The sequence below is a fragment of the Osmerus mordax genome, chromosome 20 (genome assembly GCF_038355195.1).
Source record: "Osmerus mordax isolate fOsmMor3 chromosome 20, fOsmMor3.pri, whole genome shotgun sequence".
In the NCBI taxonomy this organism is placed as follows: Eukaryota; Metazoa; Chordata; class Actinopteri; order Osmeriformes; family Osmeridae; genus Osmerus; species Osmerus mordax.
In genome coordinates this window covers 12,989,765-13,011,951 of record NC_090069.1, presented here as the reverse complement: position 1 = coordinate 13,011,951, position 22,187 = coordinate 12,989,765, and the positions used below count along the sequence as shown (strand labels likewise).

General features: G+C 41.4%; 1 protein-coding gene across 2 annotated transcripts in view; it reads left to right on the top strand.

Annotated features, from left to right (window-relative positions):
- nup214 (nucleoporin 214) overlaps window positions 1–22,187 on the top strand; it is a 146,038-nt gene that overhangs the window by 119,390 nt on the left and 4,461 nt on the right. For both annotated transcript variants that reach the window (XM_067258008.1, XM_067258007.1), the window contains exons 33-35: window positions 7,223–7,394; window positions 16,197–16,351; window positions 17,269–17,299. In XM_067258008.1, the coding sequence (XP_067114109.1) occupies window positions 7,223–7,394; window positions 16,197–16,351; window positions 17,269–17,299 (358 nt within the window). The remainder of the gene's footprint in view (window positions 1–7,222; window positions 7,395–16,196; window positions 16,352–17,268; window positions 17,300–22,187) is intronic.

Genomic DNA, 22,187 nt, shown 5'->3' with positions numbered 1-22,187 from the left:
GGTGTTGATTTATCAAGAATTTGCTGAGATATGACCCAACTTCCTGTTTGGTGTCTTTGCTGTCGATTTTGATTGGCTGTACCGGACAAACGGTTTTGAAAATCAAAAATCCTTTCGAGATTTTTAGTGTGGGTTGCTGTGACGATGATGTGTGCCAATTCTGGGGAAGATTTGACCAAAATTGAAGGAGGAGAAGCGAAAAAACTTTTTTCTTAAAATTCTTTTATGGTGTGTTGAACTCGTCTTGACCCAGGGAATCCAACGGTACCTCATTTTTGAAAATCGGTCATACGGTTCAAAAGTTACGTGTGTAAACACAAGTCCCGTTTTGACCCATTGGTGGCGCTAGAGCGCTCCAATGGGAGACATGAAACTTGGTGAAAAGAAAGAAGGGACTGTCTTGAAAGTGTGCCAAATTTCACAACTTTTTACAATACGGTTCTAGCGGCTGCCATAGACTCCAATGGGAGAGGAAGATGATTAATAATAATAATAATAAGAAAAGGTAGAAACACTTAAGTGGCTTTGCCGCTTCGCGGCTTGGCCACCAATAAGCCAATCACGATTTAGAAATGTAATGATGAACACTTGAATTTATGCCAATCACCTCACGGTGTGATGTAGGCTCACTCCCCACGCTTGAGGTGAACGAACGTGAGCACGCAGAAAAAAGCTGTTAAAACGAAGAGTGAAAGCTGAAATCTGAACGTGAACCAAGAAAAGTTATATACATATATGTTTTATTTTCATTTAATAATAAGTGGTGCACATTATACTATCTTGACAAAAGATAAGAGAAGTATAAAGAAAAGAACTGCGTAGTTGATTCAAGGATTTGGTCAGGTCTTTTGTGAGTGTAAGATTGTGTAAGTAAGGAGTGTAGGATTCCATTCCAAGGATGGCGAGCCGCCCAACATAAGGATAGAGAAAGTTGCATGCGAATATTCATCTTTCCGGAAGGTACTGCCTTAAAGACTATCGTACTCCGGTGTGGTAGGAATTCATACCAGCCACAATTGCAAAACTGAAGAGTACTTTCATTACAATACTCCACATCCCTCATGTACATTTCAATGGTTGTCATGGTCTAGTAATTTTTTGTGCTCTTTGTGAATTTAAGTATTGTGTTTTGTGACATCTAGTTTTCTTTTGTTTATTTGAATTTGGTAAAGAAATCAAATGTATTTGTCTGTGGACAGGATATGTGGCCAGTGTCCTTGTTCATAGTAACCATGTACATGTGAATTGAAAGTGATACATTACTCAATCTTTTGTTTAATTAAGGGTATTTTATTTTATTTAAAAGCGAAACAAGGAATACAAGTTTTCATAAACCAAGGTTAAAGATTGTTGAGTCATCATTATTCACATTTTAAGGCTCTGTGGTAGAACCTAGGCTGAATAATTGAACATTTAGATCTATCTTTAACAAGTTCCATCAAGTAATTCTGAGTGTTACACAGCTCCCTTGCAGGACCCTGCAGTCCAAGATCTTAGAGTGAGACCAGCTGCTTCATAATTTGGATGGCGGTTGGACTAAATCCAATTCCAGTTAACCGATAAGTAGATTGTGATCTATGACATTGAATGCCGCACTAAAATCAAGTAATACTGCACCAGTCATCTTTAAATTATCCTTATTTCCTTGAGCCAGTCATCCGTCATTACTGTAAAGGCGGAACAAGTTGAATGATTATGTCTATAAGCATGTTGGAAATCTGTGTTCAAGCCGTTACAGTCAAAGTATTCCTGTATTTGTGAGTGGACTATTCTCTCCATCAGTTTACTAAGAACTGGTGAGAATAGTGATAGGTCTACTGTTCTTCCCAGTGAGTGCTAGTCTGCCATCTTTAGGTAAGGGAATCATTTTACCTTCTTTCCAGATAGTAGGAAAAATACCTTTCATTAAGCATGCATTAAATATTTGACATAACGGACCGCAAACAGTCAGCTGCCAGGCCAAGTACTTTACTGTCCAGCATGTCAGTACCCACTGAGCTGTGTTTGGGCAGGGACTTCAACAACTTCCTTACTTCCCGCTCCTCCACACTATTAAACTGGAAAGTGCACCTCTTGTCTAACATCACATTATTTTTTATGAGCTTTAGACAATTAGAATCAGTATTGTCCATATTCTGCCTTAGTGCATGGACCTTATTTATGAAGAAATCAATTAAAATAATTCACTATATCAGATGGTTTGGTCAGAAACATGCCTTCTTATTCCACAAAGGAAGCCCCTCCAGTTGTCCGTCTCCCCATTATTTTGGAAAAACCGAGTTGACCTTGTTCAACCGAGTTTACCGAGTTTACCTTGTCATAGTTGAATAACGACAGTTCGGTGGGTAAAATGGACATACCGTGAACCTCAAAGTCCATTGACACCTCTTTCCTATGCAAATCTCACAATTTGAAACTGCTGCTGTAAATCGGTCCCAAAAAAAAAAACTCCACCTTTTTTGTCCCCTGGTCTGTACCTTTGTCACGCCCCAAAATTTGCTGCACGCTGCTCTGTGTAGTTCCCGGAATTACAAAGAACAATATTTTTCAAGGATATTGAAAATGGACTATGGTCGTAAATGCAGTGTTCCAGGCTGTACAGGGAATGCTGACACTGTTCAGAGTCTTCCCAAGGAACCAAACACTGTGATGTTTGTCTATGAGAAGATCCCTGTGCAGTTCGACCCTCAATTACACATTTGCTCGAACCATTTCACTGAGGACAGTTTTGAAAACCTAGGACAATATAAAGCAGGATTTGCTATGAAGCTGTTGCTGAAAAGAGGTGCTGTTCCGACCTTATGTTCATCACAACCGCAAGCTGTAGTCAAAATGTTGTTGCTAACAGTCATTAGCAATGCTAATGTATCCTGTATCTAGCATAGGTAGAATGTGTGATGATTTAGTTTATTTGCAATGGGGCTAACGTTATTTCATGGACCTGACTGTGTTTAATTCAAATACATAAGCTGTGTTGTCATGTTCACGATTCACAATTCACGATGCATGTTTGTCCAGATCTTTGTCAGGTTACTTTTTATTCTATTTTAAAAAGGTGGAGCCTTTTTTGAAACGGACCCTTTTACAGCAGCAGTTTCAAATTGTGAGATTTGCATAAGAAAGAGGTGTCAGACTTTGAGGTTCCCGGTATGTCCATTTTACCCACCGAACTGTCGTTATTCAACTATGACAAGGTAAACTTGGTTTTGGAGTGAATGAGCCCTTTAAAGAAACCAGCAAACTAGTCTCTCGCTCCAGTTCCTGGCTCCAGCTCCTGGCCGTTGTTGCCTTTCTAATTCTTGTGCTTTTGGGCAGGGGGATGGACAATAAGCTTGTCATGTCGGATGTAGGCTATGTCACCTAAAGGCCGAAATATGCTTCTGTGTCTCCATTTACGGATGGGCGGGCGCACGTATACGCACGTATACGGACGGATAGACTTCGTTTATGGTTCTCCGTAGGCTGTGGGTGCTGAAAACAATTCACCGCCAGAAGAGTAGGTGGCGCAACGTTTTTTTGTAAGTCGTCGTGGAGTGTTTATTTACCTAGGTTATCGAGAAGTCGGAGCAAATTTACAAATTAGCCGTTTCATCAATAAAATACGCACATTTTCAGCAACTACACTGCCCATTTCTCGTCACATTTTAATTCAGATGCTGATTTACATATACTGTTTAGCTGAAATATGAATTGTGAAAACTTACAGCAATGGCGGTCAAAGGATTCTGTTCGTCCTGTTTATCACGACAAACCCGCCCCTGACGCAAGCGGTTCTTAATACTGACCAATCACAGCCAAGGGGGTCTCCGTAGCTCTCCGAAATTACGACGGATAGTTAGAAAATTCAGGAGGTGCACGTCGAGTTCTCCGGAGTTCTCCGAGGGCTGACAGAGAGCTCGTAGAGGGCGTTCCACGGAGACGAGGGCGTTCCCATGTGTTCGTTTTTCAAAAAACGCAGAAGCATATATCGGCCTTTACACTTTTGCCTGACAACTTCAGTGTAGTCCTCATTCACATAGATGTTGGTGCCTTTCAGATACTTAGCCTTTCCCAGAACAGCCATTTTATCTTTGTATCTGAGGAATTTGATCATGATAGGCCTAGGTCTCTTTCCAGAATATCCGGATGGATTGCCAGTCTTATGTGCACGTTCAATCACCATCTGACTACTATCCAGGTGAAGTTTCTCATTGATTACACACCTGACTTTGTCTTCAGTCTCCTTCCAGTTTTCATTCTGGGCCTCAGGAATGCCATCCACAACAAGGTTATTCCTTCTTGTTTGACGCTCCAAGTAGTCCACTTTCTCAGTCATATCTGCCAATTTCCCCTGCATTGTTTTGGTTTCAACACAAGCAATTGTCTCTGACATTTTTCTTTGTTAGATCATCAATGTCCTTCTGGGAGAATTGCACGCTGCTTCTCAGCTCCTGTGTCTGACTGGTCAATTTGTCATTTTGTTTTGCAAAGTTTGCTGGTTCAGTATTTGTGGATCATTTTTCCATGTTTCTATGGAATACTGAAAAACAGTAATACACATTTCATAGGTTTTACAAGCTTTTATTGGCATAAACGTTCAATATATGCAAATAGTCCCCTCTTTTACAGCAGTCAATCAGAATGGTGATTTCACCTGAATAGAACTAGTTCACACTTTCCCATGTGCTGATGATATGACTTAGTAATTTTATGCCAGGGCCCAAAAACTGTAAAATGTGGGTTTTTGTGATAAATGTCATTTTGGGAGGACCAATGAAGCTTTTATTTATAATTCATCTGATCACAATAATTGAGTAACAATGTGAAACAACACCACAACCACACCACAACAACTGAAGCAGCAAACTTTGCAAACACAGAATGTATGTCACTGCCAATACTTTTGTCCATGACTGTAGGTTCTGAAACAGAGGCAGGTGGTTCTCTATCACACACACCACTTCCTCCCCAGCCATCCCACCAACTCCTTCTGGTTGAAAAAGCTATGTATCCTCCTTTATCGTATGAGCTACAACTAGTCACCTTATCTCTCCAAACCAGCACTGCAAAAATGCTACAGTACTTCCCTTAGCCGTAGCACAGTGTGACCTCAAACCAATACTTCCTTTGGAAGCAAGCAGTCACAGTGCTGCTAATTTTTAGCACCTTTCAATGTAAACACCCTACACTCAACAATTCTAGCCAATTGCTAATATCCAGAGTCACACCATTCAACCATAGCAACACCAACCATAGTGTAAAATATTATAGTTGTTTGGCTACTGATATCATCTAGCTATTCTGGTTCTGAGGATATCACCAACTCAATGGTTTGTCTGTTAGGACAAATGAGCCAGTCTCCAGTCTTATTTGATCAGTTTGTTCAAATCCATTCAATCTGGTTTGTCTGATAACGGAAAACATAAGAAACAAAAAGAGTAAGCTAAACATATGGATAGGGATGGGTATCGAGAACCGGTTCTTGTTTAGAACCGGTTCCCAGTGAATCGATTCCTTGGAATCGTTAGCAAAATTCCTTAACGATTCTGTTAACGATTCTCTGTGCCGTTAAACAATTAAAATGCTAAGTTTAATAATGGATTAAAAATTGATATGCTCAGTTTAATAATGGGACACGCAAACGTCTCTCTGAATAAACGATAAAAGTTCGCGCATAGACAGACTGCAGCAAACATGGCAACTAGGAAGAAGCGTTCTAAAGTTTGGTTGTATTTCACACAACAAAATGACAACAACGCCACTTGTAATGCGTGTAAAAAGTATATTTCGTCGAAGGGAGGAAATACTACAAATATGAAGAAGCATTTGAACACACAGCATGGAATGAAGTTACTGGAACGTCATGTGTTCGCGCTTCATCTCTAACTATCTAAGGTAGAGCTAAACTGCTCAAAAGTGATCCCAACCACTTGTTACTGTGTGAAGCAATTTGCCTTTATTGTGTGTAGTCGATCTAGTTATCTTCTGTCCCGTCGTTTGAAGCATACATTTTAGCTCCGACATTCGTCGGAGTAATGGTTTTGAATGGTTTGAACGCAAGGAAACTCAAAGTTTCTATCTCCGACCAGATTTTGTTTTGAAAACAGAGGCCTGAAGAGGCCTAGAAGTGGTAGGTACTAGCTAATTTCAGAGCCAGTCAAAGCCAGTTTGAGAAATTCTTTTAGAACGAGTGTGAGTGGGGGGGGGGGTGCAGGACGCACAGACCTATGGCTGTAGAGGGGAACATCGATAAGAAGTCGAATCGATAAGCAGGAATTGATAAGGAGTCTGAATCGTTAAAATCTTATCAATACGCATCCCTACATATGGACATAGTTAATGAATCGTACAGTAAACAATAGAGACCTAAGGCTTCTATGAATGCAGTCAAATCAAAGGACACTTGCATATCATAGACACAGATCAAACAATTGGGGGTAAAACATGCACATGAGGCCAGCGAGCTGAGAACAAAGAGCTACTACAGGTAACCTGCCTTTATTTACTCCTGAGGCCCCGCCCACCAGGACAGAGGGAGGCAGACAGAGGAAGTTAGTGTGGGATTTTCCACACATAGCATCATCAAATCCGAAAAGTGTGCTAGCTCGACTAAGGTTTCCGGTGAGCCTTTGTCATAGCTGTATTAGTATACTTTAGGTAGCATCTATCCCTAAACTCCCCTGAGTTCCTGAATGTTTCCCCTCACTATAATTGGCCTAAATCCAAGGAATGTAATCCTATTACATTAGCTCAATCAATTATTCACCCTGGCATGCCGTTAGCTAGGCTGTAATTTCAGCACTCCTCTTTAAACAGCTCTCCCCTTCACAGCCCAGTATGTCTGGTTGGAAATTGAATCCCATCAACACTGGTTCTGTGTGTGAGTGCATGAGCTGGTGTGTGTTCATGTGACTGTCCCTGAACATGGACATTTTAAATGTGATACCATTTAATTAATCTCATCAAGGCCAATCGACACCAAGGCCACACCATTGGATGTACACATGCTTAGAAAAGTAATACTAGCAATTACTTTGCTGTAATGGATTTTGCCATTTGGAATAATGCTTGGGCACAAGGATTCTCTCTGGCCTTTACAACTTTATAATTAATGATTTTTATTGTATTCCAACTCCTGCTTTATATACAGCAAACGCCACAAAAAAATGTTCTCTATTTATTCTTCTCAGCCCCTGCTTCTCAACAACCCCAAATCTGTTCCCACCCCTCTTACCCAATCTAGGTGGCTTTGGAAGCGCCCCCGTGTTTGGTAGCCCACCAGCTTTTGGGGGCTCGCCAGCGTTTGGGGGAGCTGCAGCCTTCAGTTCTGCCCCCTCCTTTAGCAGTCCTATGGGATCCACGGCCGGCAAAGTATTTGGAGAGGGTACAGCAGCCGCCAACATGGGAGGATTCGGGTAAGAGCACCATTCACTCAAGTTGCAATGTCTGTTCCTTTATAACTTTCCTTTGGAAAATAAAGCTATGTTTAGGATTACGATGGAACATGTCACAATAACCTCAACAGTGGTACATTGTAGCCTTAGACTTAACAAAAATGTCCATTATAAATATTTTGAAGTGCTTTTTAATAGCAATTTATTATGCACCATTTCACTATAATTTAACACCAAAAACCCCGTCTGGCCTACCATGATTTTCAAAACGAATGTGATATTATGGGAGAAAATGGGGTTGGTTTATCACTTTACCCCTCGCCTGCCCATCAATGATTATAAAAACCAACACAAACCAAACTGGCCATGTGCAAGGCATAGCAGGAAGCCGAAGCTGGCCACGCACAAAACCACAGAACCATGCCTAGGTAGATTATTGTACCCCGATAATCCCATTCTGGGGCCGTAATGCCCACAGATTTAGTTTGTCTGCTTCTCCCTGCATCTCTGGCTACGTTCACACTGCAGCTGATTGTGACCCAAATCCCCCCCAAAATCCTCATGGGACACAAGTCTGTTACTTGGATGACAGTGTGAACAGCCCAAAGCGCATTGAATCTCACATTTTCTAATCAGATTTGGGCATTTTTCATATATGGTTTTAAATTGGATACAGGTCTGATATTTGGAAATGCAACCTTAATCTGAACTGTCAAATTGGAATTTGTGCAACTTTTTTGTCACCTGTGATCAACATTCGTCACAGTGAGTCCATCAGCCACTGCTGCACAAAAAGCCTTTAAAAAAAAATTTGGTTCTTCTCCTACTCCTCGTCCTCCGTATTCGCTCACACATTCGCTGGGTTCCACAGAACATGACTATAAAAAATGCTTGAAAACTTACTTCACTGAACTCCATGTTTAACAGGTGTGAGAGCGTCCTGCATGTGAGGTGCAGTGTTGCCACAGTTACTTTGAAAAAGTAATCTGATTACTGAATGATCCTTTAAAAAGTAACTGAGTTACTTTACAGATTACTTGATTTGAAAAGTAACTAGGTTAGATTACAAGTTACTATTATTAGTTACATTCAGCAACTGCCGACAACAAAAACAAACACCTAACCAGTGACGCCGGAAACGCGGCGTCACTGGTGAGGTGTTTGTTTGTTTGTTTTTGTTCTTTTGCGCATGAGGGGCAGTTCAGGACTGCGACCAGTTCACACTGGAATCTGATATTGGCCCCATTTAAAATGACAATCTTAACAGAAAAAAATCCGATCTGATGAATAATTTGGAATTGAGCATTAAGGCTTGCAGTGTGAACGTAGCTTCTCTCACCAGCTCGCTCACACTTGCTCGCTCACTTACTCCCCTCCCTCCCTCCAAAGGGTCCTGTATTGGCTTCATGTCTTCCAGAAGGGATTATGGGCTGAACCCCCACTCCTCAGTTCTTCACACAAAAGTATACAATGACTGAGGCCCTCGTCCACTAGTCCTTGCCTATAATATAGATGAGGAAGGTTTCCCTGCACTGTAGTCAATTTCTCTTTCTGTTATTTTCAGGTTTTTCCTCTCCCCTCACTCCTTATTTTCCCCAATAACATGTCTGAGGGTTTGATCCTGTCAGGCTACAAAATGGCACTGTGCCATTTTCAAAAATGTTTTCTCACTTCTATTTTAATTTTCTTCTATTAGGAGCTACCATTCTCATTATCTTCTGTCTGATCACCCACTTCTCCTTAATGCGTTTATTTTTGTTGTCACCTTATGCCTCGCAGTGAAATTCAGCAAGCAGAATCTGCTTGCGCGCAATGGGGGTTCTACTCGCGGAGTGAAATTTTGCTTGTGCAGTGAATTTCTGCTCCCACAGCTGATTTCTGCTTGCGCGAGTCTACATTACTTTTTACAATTGGGGGGCGGAAACCTATGGAGGCACTGACCCTCTTAAGATTGGTCGCTTTCAACATGGAAGTTTCTAACCGTAAACTTAAGTCTGCGCAAAAGGTAAACAGCATAGTTTTGGTAGCTGTTGACACTTTTGGATCTCAAATCATGTCAAAATGGACTAGGAAAACAAAGATGAAGTGGTGAAAGAATGAAAGAATGCACTCTGCGTGAAAGCATGAGTCTGAGGATAATTTATTATTATTATTAGGATTTATTATTGTTGTTATTATTAGTCATCAATCTTAAAATCAGAATTCGGTTTATTCGCCATGTATGTTATACAAACACGGAGATTACTGAGGCAGGAAGGTGCAAACACTAAACTTAAATTAAGTAAAGGTACAGAAGTTTAACTATTCCAAAGAACTAAACAATCTAAGAATAAAAAAAATTCAATATAAAATAATATATATATAAGAATAAGAATGAGCAGCATGAGTGGTCAACATAGTGCAATCAGATACTGGGTTAAATAACAAACCAAGCAGTATTTTCTGATATACATTTATTGTAATTATTATTAAAATAAATGCTACTCCAAAGTAGTACTTAACTGTACCAAATTGATCAAGAACAGCTTTCAATTTAAATGAGGTTTTCTCTGATTAGGCATTTTAGGCTAATTTTACAGAATTGTTAACAGGTTAATAAAGACACCCGTTTGAAACAAGCTGATTCTAACTACGTTGTCACTCTGGCAGTATCTTAGCTGGAATCGCGATTTAAACATTACCATCTGCAAACTGAAAATATGCTCCCCAAAGCGTAATTAAGCTTGACATTTATTTTTGGAAAACTGGCTGATATGAGGTACATTGGAAATACGGTATTTCAGACACAAACATTAGTTCATACCTAAACTAGCTACTCGTATCAGGGCTCTAGACTAACCTTTTTACTAGGAGCACAGTAGCCCCTAACTGAATTTTAGGGGCACAGGCAGAACATTTTGAGGCGCACACCTTAAATCGACCTGCAACGCAATGTGTGTAAAGTAAAAATGTATTACTGATAATGTGCTGTAGGGCTGTGCGATATGGCCAAAATCTCATATCCTGCTAGAGATCCTTTCTTATCCCGATAATGATACATATCACGATATGGTAAGTTTTCTTTAAATTCAATGAATAAATTGTTTAAATAAAATGACCATATGGAGAGGGCAATTTCTTTAACTCGACAGATAAAAAGTACTTATTCGATTTTTCTCATTTTTAAGGCTCAAAATTGCAGGCATTTTGGATGCATATGCTCCCGAAATGATCTGTGTGACGTGTGTATTGTGTGTAGCAGACTTCTTGTATTCAATGGACAGGTTCAAGTGTAAACTGCACCTTTTAAAGGCGCAGTGAGGTCTGAGCTACAGTGTGGGTAGCCAGCTACGTTTTCAGTTCAGAAATTATCATCTTTGTAGCCTACTTGAATAAACGACCCACAAAGCTGTGTGCCAAAAGGGAGAAGTTTGCAGACCTCCTGTCTTTCCAACTCCTTACAGGAGCATTTGTGCAAGTGCAAATAACTGTTGTGTCGCAACGTGTGCTTCTGTGCTAATTGCACAGAAGGTGCCTGCTGTGAGCTGATCAAGTGGCCGGTCCACAGTTCTATCCAACGTTACAAATCTTTAGATTCTTAACTTTAATGCAGATTTTAGATTGGTTAATATTAGCCGTCAATCACTCCCTTTGCGAGACACGAGTGTAGAAGACGTTACCCATGTATGGCGGGCGAAAAGGGCCACGGAGAACCTGCCTAAGGAATTCTGGATAAGTAGCCTACGTCGTCACATCTACTTGTGGATTAGTACACCGTCGCCATACTTTTAAATACATTTTAGAGTAAATTTATAGTTATAACGTTTTTGCCAGTTAATAATTTTGGAGCTTTTTGCACAGAGCAAAGGTAAGGTCAGAAGATTACTTGCCTTCTCAATGTGTCATTCATTTCCGTGTTTTGTTGTCTACCCCTTCAATTTTTCACAAAATGTAGGCTAATTAATTGGCTAATGGATGCCACACACGTTGCGTATTAGACAGCTGTTGTTCTTTAAATGCGTAGCCCGACATTAAAAACATTTTATAGTCTGTCGACTGATTGCGTTGATGTCCCTAGTCAAAGGAATAAAGGCACAGGGATTTCCTAAACATTCAATGGTCTAGATCCAGTTATCCAGGCAAAGCATGTAGTCTAATGTTCTTTACTTATTGTCAGGACATGGTCCAATAAGGAAATTCTAGGCTATACTTGTTACATGTTGATGTTCAGCCTAATCAATTTAACAACTTTCAGAATTACAAGACAGGCAGTGGATATCTAATATTTTGTTGGTATTTTCTTTTTTGTAGCCTATTCTAAATAGATAATTTCATTCTTTCCTTTGTGTAGCCAAAACATTGCTTTTTAAAGACTGAAAATTGATTAATATGTGGTCTACGTGTTATTAATTCTGACCTTTTTCCCATTTTTGATGTTGCCTTAAATTAGGCATAGCCTAATAATTGTTCTAGAGCTTGAGTGACCTTACTCTCCTAGGCTACTGTGTATTAATTAGTGGTGGGCCGTTATCGGCGTTAACGCGCTGCGTTAACGTGAGACTCTTATCGGGCTATAAAAAAATATCGCTGTTAATCTATTCTCAAAGTTGGGTTGGGAGCTGGGTCTATACTACGCAAGCTATGATGACTTTCACCATATTTTAGCGCGGATGTATACCTATATATATAATTGCACTGTAGGGGGCGAGAACGAGTCTTCGACCCTGTGTGTATGCCATGTGTATGAAATTATCACATCAAACATGACGTGCAGCTATGAAGCCGCCTGGTTTGCTTCAGGGAAAATGTATTTTTAAGAAGCTTCCAAATGGAAACCTCGACAAGACTAAGGTTGTTTGAACCTTGTGCTATGCGGAATTAGTTTACTGTAGGAGTTTTTCCGGTCTCAAATACCACCTAAAGGGGAAGAGTCGTCGTCAAACTACGATGTTTGAGTGCAACCGAGGCAAGCCCGTCAGCACAGCTTTATCAGCCAAGCTAACTAATCTAATAAACAGTTAATAAACACAAGTACATCTTATTGAACATAATTTATTTTCATCACCAATTATCATAGTAGAACAGCTTTCTCAAGCAGTTTGTGATGCATTTTGGAAACAGGAGATGAGCTCCTGGTCTAATGTGCCATCTGGCTTGAGAAACCCGTTCTCAAAGACTTAACGACTTATTGTCGTTTGACTTATTTGTCATTTATTTTCAAATGAGCCATTTTAATCTAGATTAATCTAGATTAACGCCAAGATTACAGTGAGATTAATCTAGATTTTAAAAAGTAATCTATGCCCACCACTAGTATTAACCCTGTAAATTTGTCTGCAGTTGTGTATTTAATGGTATAGAATCATGTGTTAAAGCTTAATATTATAAGCAATATCAATAGGCTAGTGACAAATACATTTTTGTATCATGTGATAATAGTCTGCTGGTTTCTGTTAGTGTAGCATCCACACAAAACATTTAAAAACCTTCACTGATGGTCTGAAGATGTTTAATTTGCTGTCTTGCACTTCTACACCAGTGCAGAAAAGTGTAGTCTGAAGTCAAAATAATAAATGATAACTCCATTAACAATAGGCTACATTCATTAGTAACTCATTTGCACCACCAAGTTAGCAAACACATCAAATAAACTCAAAACAATTAAACTACACTGTTGCCACATGTTACATTTATTCATCAGGGTTCCCGCGGGGTCTTAAAAAGTCAAATTTCGGAACTTTACATTTAAGGCCTTAAAACGTCTTAAAAACGGCCAGATTTTCATCCGAGGTCTTAAATTTCATTTAGTCAGGTCTAAAAAAGGTTTTCCCCTCGTTCATTTCCAGAACCGCTGGCCGCAGAAAGTTATGACAAAGAAGCAAAAAAAAAAAGTATTGAGTGGCAGCCTACAAAGCGGAGCTCTACAAACGAAACCAGCAGAACGCTGCCCTCAGAACATTGGTTCGGTGTGTTGTAGTTCTTTCTGGGGGATATTGGTGTTGGTATATGTACACAGTGATAAAACTACAAATCCTGTTATAAATGTAATACCTGACCGTGAAATACGTCTGCGCTTCCTCAGAGTTTGTTAAAGTTCAGCTACGTGTGGAAAAGGGGAAAGTGTACTTTCAACGAGACATGGCTAGATCACAGCGATTTCTGCTTTTGGTTACAAGCGGTACCCAGCTCCAGATACAAGGCTCGCTGCAAACTTTGCCCTCAAAAAAAAACTAATAAGTGCCAAAGGGAAGAACCATAAGATTATACAGTTAAACAAGTTACAATTAAACAACATGAACCTCAAAAATTGCATGAGTGTACCTGTAGAAAAGCAATCAACAGTAAAATATTTCACATCGAGTACAAGAATTTTAAATCAGTTACAACTAACCAACAAGAGCAACAAACTAGCATCAGGTCCAGCAAATCATTCCTAAGTACCGTTGTACTCCCGGAACAAGTGCGTCTTAAGCCTTTTCTTGAAGGTGGGGAGACAGCCAGTGTCTCTGATGGAGGTGGGGAGTTGATTCCACCATTGGGGGGGCCAGACAGTAGAAGAGCTTGTGTTGGGACCGGGCACTCTTAAGCGGTGGGACCACCAGACGGTTGTCTCAAGAAGACCATAGGTGGCGGGTGGGGGTGTAAGGCTGGAAGAGAGACTTGATGTAGTCGGGTGCAGTCTGATATGGGCCGTGATGGGTAGCCAGTGAAGGGAGATGAGGAGCGGGGTAACATGGGTGCGTCTGGGTAGGTTGAAGACCAGGAGGGCCGCTGCGTTTTGAATCCTCTGGAGAGGGCGGGTTACGCATGCTGGGAGACCGGCGAGCAGCGAGTTGCAGTAGTCCAACTTTGAGAGGACAAGTGCTTGGACTAGAAGCTCGGTGGAATGCTCAGACAGGTATCTCCTGATCTTCCGGATGTTGTAGAGGGTGAGGGGAGGTGATGATTGTTCCAAGTGAGGTGGTGTACAGGCAGAAGAGGAGGGGTCCAAGAACAGAGCCCTGTAGGACACCAGTGGAGAGCTGGCGGGGGGCTGACACTTTGCCTCCCCAGGAGACCTGGTAGGATCTTCCTGACAGGTAAGAAGAGATCCACTGAAGTGCCGTGCCAGTGATGCCCATCTCAGCAAGTCTGGCAAGCAGAATGTGATGGCTGACCGTATCAAATGCTGCAGAAAGGTCCAGCAGAATGATGACGGATGACCTTGAAGCCGCTCTGGAAAACTGGAGGGCAATGGTGACTGAGAGGAGGGCAGTTTCTGTGGAGTGGCCAGTCTTGAAGCCCGATTGGTTGGGGTCAAGCAGGTTGTTCGGGGAAATAATCAAATACAAGCAATATAACAAATTCAATTAATAATGGAAACTTTACAAGCATGAAACGCACTGTATTGTGGTCACCTAGACTTTTCCAGGTTGTGCTTCAGTGAAAGCACGGTTTCTTCAGTAGAATTTGTATATCCACTGTAACAATAGGACAAAGGAACACCAACAAAATGTGAATAGCCTACAAACTGAGCATACTACAGGCTATGCACAGTTACCTACTCTATAGTTCTCAATAAAGACATTTGAACATATATGAAACATGTAGCCTATTGCACGATTTGATTTCACACTGGTGACTGGACACAGTGACGTACTTAGCAGGTGTGTTGTTGTTTGGCGACATACATAGTGACGACGTGTCTCACACAGCTTAAAAGTGACATACTTATCTCAGACGTACTTCGTAGACATATGGTTTTAAAATACTTTCGAACATGCGTCCGAAAGAAGGTAGACGCTGCCGCCGGTAGATGTCACCGCTGCCTCCGTTCCTTACATGCACTCGCCGTCGCCGCCAGTCTCTCGTTTGCAGTCCTTTTCAGTCCCATTCAAAATCTACAATGTGTGACGGTGACGTATGGTTAGGCTGCTCCTTCTCCTGGTTATCCTTAAATTGTCCCTTTTCGCCCACCATACCCACAAAGTTTAATAATCACTCACGGACCCTATCCCCTCACACACATTGGCCAACTCTGGCAGACTTGCTCCCTCCTTGTTTTTCAACATGGAAAAAAAGAAAAGTCGAATTTGCGGCGTGCCCCCTCCAAAATTACCTCCCGTCCCCTAAAAGTATGGCAAAATATATAATTAAGCTATATATTCCTACATCAAAAAAACTGATGCGTGAGATAAAGCTGTTTTCATACATAATTGTATGTGTATACAGGCAATTCGATTCTTGCTCGTTGCCTCAAGTTTGATTCATTGTCGACAATTTTGCGCCAAGTTGCCCTTGTTTTTTACACCTGATTACCTGTCTGAGTACACTACATCCACAGGCAGCGACTACATTCGCTTATTCGCTCCTTGCAAGCGGCTCTGTGTGGTGCTGGGAATAGCATGTACTTCCTTGCATATACTGTGCTAGCTGTGTTATCCTAGCTAGTTTTGTTTTGACGTGATACACATCTCACGATTCAATATGTATTGTTACACGCCTTATTCATAGCCTTAACCGAGATACAAATGATGGATTAACTAAAAGATGATACTATGGCTTAATATTTCAAGCTGGCATCTGCTAAATGCTGTTCACTAATGTAGTTTGCTAATAAGCTAATAAAACCTCGGGGAAAGAAATGTCCTCTACACTTTTTAATAACTTAAAACCTCTAACCCTTAATACCAATGCCTAGGTTCGAATCCAACTATTTCTGCACAGCTTCCCCCTCTCCCTTCCTACTTTCCTGTCTCTCTCCAACTTGTGAAAAATATGAACCATAAATATATAGCAAATATTGTTTGGTATTGCAAGAGTCCACATGATGTTTTATGCATCTTTTGTCTCTCCTTTTCACAGCTTTGCATCACCACAGAGCGGGCCAACGTTTGGTTCTCTAGCCAGTCAGAGTGCAGCGCCGTCGTTCAGCAGCCTGGCTCAGCAGCAGCCTGCTTCAGGGTTCGGAGCCCCCCAGCCTGGCGGTTTTTCGGGCTTTGGACAGTCTGGAGCGGGAGGTCAGTATTTGTGCAGTATTATATTGCTCTTAGTTAGGGTTGGGTATCAAGAACCGGTTCAATTTTTCAACCTGTTCCAAATTTCCAAGTACCGTGGATTCAATAAGACATTCGCATTTCGATTCCTCACTTCGGTTTCTAACTTTATTACGAAGGGTATTACGATCCCTCTGTGGAATTTTTCCATAGATAAAATTGCTAATTTGCATGTACTCCCCCGGTTGAGTCTTTCACATGGCTACAAGCTGATTGGTCGACTTTACAGCTGAAATATAAAGCCAAAATGTTTCTAGCCTAGGCTACTGCCTCTCCACCGAGTATCAGACCGCAGATAGATTGCAGCTAGTCTGGGTTGTTGTGTGTTTTGTAAACTGCAAAGGCAGCTCGGGTCCTAGACGGATTCGAGAGACCACAGATAGTGCGGCTAGTCTGGTTTTTTATATTTTTTGGAAACTGCAAAGGCAGCTCGAGTCTAAGACGGACTCGAGACACCACAAAGACTGCGGCTTATATGTGCTTTTGATTCCCGCAAAGACTGCGGCTTGTTTTTAGTTTTGTTACATTTTAATTTTTTATGTATTTATTTGTATTACTTTTATCACTTGTATTATTGTTTTTATTATTATTGTTTATTGATTTTATGGAAAGCACATTGAGCTGCAATTCTTGTATGAAATGTGCTATATAAATAAAGTGTTATTATTATCAGAATGGGGAAGAAATGGGATTTAAGTTACTTTGAATGTGGCATGGTGCAACGTGGCGCAAATACTATGGTCATTCTGCTGAAGTTTTATAACAGTTCTTATCCTTGTGGCCAGCCAGCACAAATAAAATTGGGTTGTTGAAAAACACAATACTGACTTTTTTATGATGTATTGATGGGAATTGTAAATTGTCGTCTTCTTTTGTTACAGCCTTTTCTGGAGGATTTGGTTCCACCAATCCGTGAGTATTTACATTTACATTTATTCATTTAGTAGGCGCTTTTATCCAAAGCGACCTCCAAGAGAGAGCTTTACAAAGTGCATAGGTCACTGATAATAACAACAAGATAGCCACAAAAACATTGCGAGTAGCCAAAACATGAAGCACACATTGTGAACAACCAAAGTAAGTGCCAAAGGGAAGAACCATAAGAGCATGTAGTTAAACAAGTTACAATTAAACAACATGAACCGCTATAAGTGCAAGTGTACCTGTAGAAAAAACAAATAACAACTAGAGAGAGTACAATTTCTGGGGAAATTGTAGGGTGTGATATTCCTGTGTATTTTATATAAAAATGCATACTTATTATTTATAAAGATTACATAGATTTAAAAGCATCATTTTTTTGCTGCTCATTTACAACTCAAAATACGAGTGAAGCGTAGAATGAAATAGATGTCTTCTCATTTCCCCTGCAAGAGGCAGCCTCATAGCTGAATCAAAACGAATAAATTTGGCAGTAAAAATTGACTTAATCTGTATGACTTAAATGTCCTTTTAAGTTTTTCCCTTCTTGTGATATTTTCAGGCATTTAGCCTACTCATATTCATTCATTAATAAAGAATCCCCTTTGAAGACTATTCAACGACATTACCGGCAGTAAAAGATGGAATCACGATTCAAACAGTACCATCTGCTAACTGAAAATATGCCCCAAAAACGTAAATAAGCTTGACATTTATTTAGTGGAAAATCGCTCATTCATAAAAAGCTCACTGGTAGCAATCATTGTCAGTAACAACGCAAAATGCGATATAGCCCTGTGTGGAGAAGCTGCCCCGGTAAATTGTACTACTACGGTACAGTACTAGACTACTGCTGTGTTCGTCTTGGTAGCGATTGCGTTGGTTGAATTCGATTTAACGTTCCGTTGTACGGTTTAGGCTGAAATTAATTATTTTCATGAACAGATTGACAAAGTTTAGGCTGTGGCAATGAAGTTCGGGTTAGTAGTCAGATAGTTTCACCTATTGAAAGACTTTTGATTTAAGTAAGGGGAGTGCCGAACATGTTCTGTCGCCGTTTGACTTCCTAAACAGCTGTGGAGATGTTTTTGTTAGCTACTCACTAGTGTCTCGGGTAGGCTACAGCGTTGCAGTGAGCTACACTGGTTTGAAACCACAGGTAATGGTAATTTCACAAACAAATCGTTTACTAATGTCATAATAAATCCTACAACTGAAATGTATTTGTGAGGAATGTTTATTTTAACGATTGAAAACAGATACGTCATAGACCACTGTAGTATGTGTTGCCCGGGCAACACAGGCTAATGTCATGATGCTAATACTTCAGTGAAATAGTAGACTACTGTTTCCGAAAGTAGATGTACTTCCTTAATAATATCAGCTTATATTGTACATTACACATCACAATTGTGTGTCATATCACAAAGTAAAATTAGTAAATAGTTATCACCTTGGCCTCTTTGCTTGTGGCGTTTCTGCAGCTGCCTTGCAGTAAAGCAGTTAGCTTAGCTATCTCCCAGAAGTTAACAAGCTGCTAAACTAATGTTCTGCTAGAGGTAGTCACGCGAGTTTTCGTGATGTTAGTAATGTCAGTGACTGTGGCTAGCAAATTAGCCACCGTTAGCTTCACTTTTCGCCACAAAAACTTAACTTAACCTAAACCATGCAACGGAACTTAAATCCCAATAGAAGCAACTCAATCGCTACCAAGACGAAACTTTTGACACCTAGGTTGTCTATGTAGGCCAAATATTGACTGAGTTTTAGGGGGGCAAAAAGAATAATAATAATATATATGTGAGAGAACAAAGGTTGAGCCCTTGCCGAAGGCAAAGCACACCCAATAATAAAAACAATATATCACAGCGAGTACAAAAATTTAAATCAGTTACCACTAACCACAAGACAAGTCTTTAAGCAAGTCATTGTGATCCTTGAGGAAACTAACATCGGGTCAAGCGAACCATTCCTAAGTACCGTTGTACTCCCGGAACAAGTGCATCTTGAGCCTTTTCTTGAAGGTGGAGAGACAGTCAGTGTCTCTGATGGAGGTGGGGAGTTGATTCCACCACTGGGGGGCCAGACAGGAGAATAGCTTGTGTTGGGACCGGGCGGTCTTGAGCGGTGGGACCACCAGGCGGTTGTCTGAAGAAGACCGTAGGTGACGGGTGGGGGCGTAAGGCTGCAGGAGAGACTTAATGTAGACGGGTGCAGTCCCGTTCACTGCTCGGAAGGTCAGTACCAGGGTCTTGAATCTGATACGGGCCATGATAGGTAGCCAGTGGAGAGGGTTTAGCCGGGATGATGAGAAGTTCTGTTTTGGCGAGGTTCAGCTGGAGGTGGTGCTCGGTCATCCAGGCGGAGATGTCTGTGAGGCAGGCCTCAATCCTAGCTGAGATCCCCGGATCGGTCGGGGGGAACGACAGGTACAGCTGCGTGTCGTCAGCGTAGCAGTGGTAGGAGAAGCCATGGGAGGTGATGATTGGTCCAAGTGAGGTGGTGTACAGAGAGAAGAGGAGGGGTCCAAGGACGGAGCCCTGTGGGACACCAGTGGAGAGCTGGCGAGGGCCTGACAGTTTGCCTCCCCAGGAGACCTGGTAGGATCTTCCCGACAGGTAGGATGAGATCCACTGGAGTGCAGTGCCAGTGATCCCCATCTCAGAAAGTCTGGAGAGCAGGATCTGGTGGTTAACCGTATCAAACGCTGCAGAAAGGTCCAGCAGAATGATGACGGATGACCTGGAAGCCGCTCTGGCAGACTGGAGGGCAGTGGTGACTGAAAAGAGGGCAGTCTTGAAGCCCGATTGGTTGGGGTCAAGCAGGTTGTTCTGAGAAAGTTTGACAATTGGTTAGATACAGCACGTTCAATTGTTTTTGAAAAGAAGGATAACAGTGATACTGGTCTGTAGTTCTGGAGAACGGCAGGGTTAAGGGAGGGTTTTTTGAGTAGAGGGGTAACTAGCCTGTTTGAAGGCAGAGGGGAAGGTGCCGGAGGTAAGAGAGGAGTTTAGGACATGGAGAAAAAAAGTTATGATGGTTTGAAAGAGAGGGGAGGGGATAGGATCAAGGGGACAGGAGGTGGGGCGATGAGAGAGAATGAGGTCAGAGATCTCTGCCTCAGACAGGGGAGAAAAATAGTTTAGACATTTAGTTGGGTCAGTCATGGAGGGTGAGAGGGTAGGAAAGGTGGGTTTAGGGAACCGACTGCTAATGTCGGCGACTTTTTTCTCAAAGAAGGAGAAGTCGTCTGCTGTCAGGGTGGAGGGAGGGGGTGGGGGAGGTGGGTTAAGAAGGGTGGAGAAGGTAGAAAAAAGTTTGTGGGGGTTTGAAGCGGAATTAATTTTGTTCAGAAAGTAGAGGGTTTTAGCACCAGTTATGTGAGAAGAGAAGGATTTGAGGAGGGAGTGATACTTATCAAGGTCGAGACCGCCTTTGGACTTGCGCCATCTCCTCTCAGCTGGCCGAAGGGTGGACCGTTCTTCACGAATAACATCCGTAAGCCACGGGCAGGAGGGAGAAGATCATGCAGGCCTGGTTGACAGGGGACAGAGAGAGTCAAGTGATGCAGTTAAAGTGGTTAACAAGGTGTCGGTGGCAGTGTTAGTGGGGTGGGACGAGAACTCGTCAATGGGAGGGAGGTAGGATGTTACAATAGAGGAGAAATGGGAGGGGGATAGGGAGCGGAGGTTGCGCCGGAAAGTTACAAGGGGAGGGGAGGTAGGAGGAGTTGGAGGGAGAGAGACAGAGAATTGGATAAAGTATGAGTTGTTACATGTGTGCATGCATGTGTGGAAGAGTGTTTAGGTTTTTCAATTGTAAAAATATCAGTTAAGCTGTACAACTTCCTAACCCGTACAATATACCCCATGCCTGCCAGTCTTGCAGAAGTTTGGAATACATGTGGCTAGTTCCGAACATCGTTCGTTATCACTCCACCTCTTCTTCCCTCCTTCATTCTTTCTCCTATCTACACCAGTGGTTCTCAACAGGTCTAATCTCAGGACCCGCATTTGTCCTTGGTCATTAAGTCAATTGTGTAAACACAATTTAATTTCCAAACCATTATAATTGATTTCACAAAACAAATTGTGCAGTAATCTACAATGTGTATTCGTATTGTTCAAAACATGAAGCAAACGGTATTCTTCACACAATGTATAGTGAGGTAATCGCAGTGCACTTCATGCACTGATAAAAACTAACACGAGTTACAAATCCCTGCATGTGTGTGTGGATTTTTGGAACTTTCCCGAGGCGCGTAGATTCACAAATTCATTTTTTCTAAAAGATTCTCTGCAGCCCATCAGATGTCTCTTCCAATTTTAGCCAATCACATTAACGTGTCTGTGGACTACAGCAACCCGCCAAAATAACGGACATTGTCTCCTTGAGATCACAAGCAATGTCGTCTGGTAGCTTCCCACCAAATGTAAGTGAAATATAGCTTGTTAATCTTATTTAACCGATTATCATACTTGATTGAATATTCTTGAGAATGGCAGGATCCATGTTTAGTCATTTTTTGTGTTTTATTGTTGTATTGTCAAAGAATTGTCCTACATGTTAGGGAGTGCAGTTCCAAGCGAGCGCTGTGTCCTTGGGCCGAGACCCACCGTGGCTTCACAGTCATTTGATTGGTTTGCAATTGTGGTCAATCACAGAGTAACAACAACAAAAAGCACGGAGGCCTGTCCGTGACCTGTGAAGAGAAACTTGTATGCTAAACTTGTATTTAGCCTTTTCTGTGTAACTGGAGCCTAGCTAACGGTTTCCAAGAAGTTATCTTTACATCATAGCATTTCTATAAAACTTTGATGAGGTTGATGTCTAACATTCACAAGGTACATAGCATAATATTGACCGTTGCAGAAGGCTT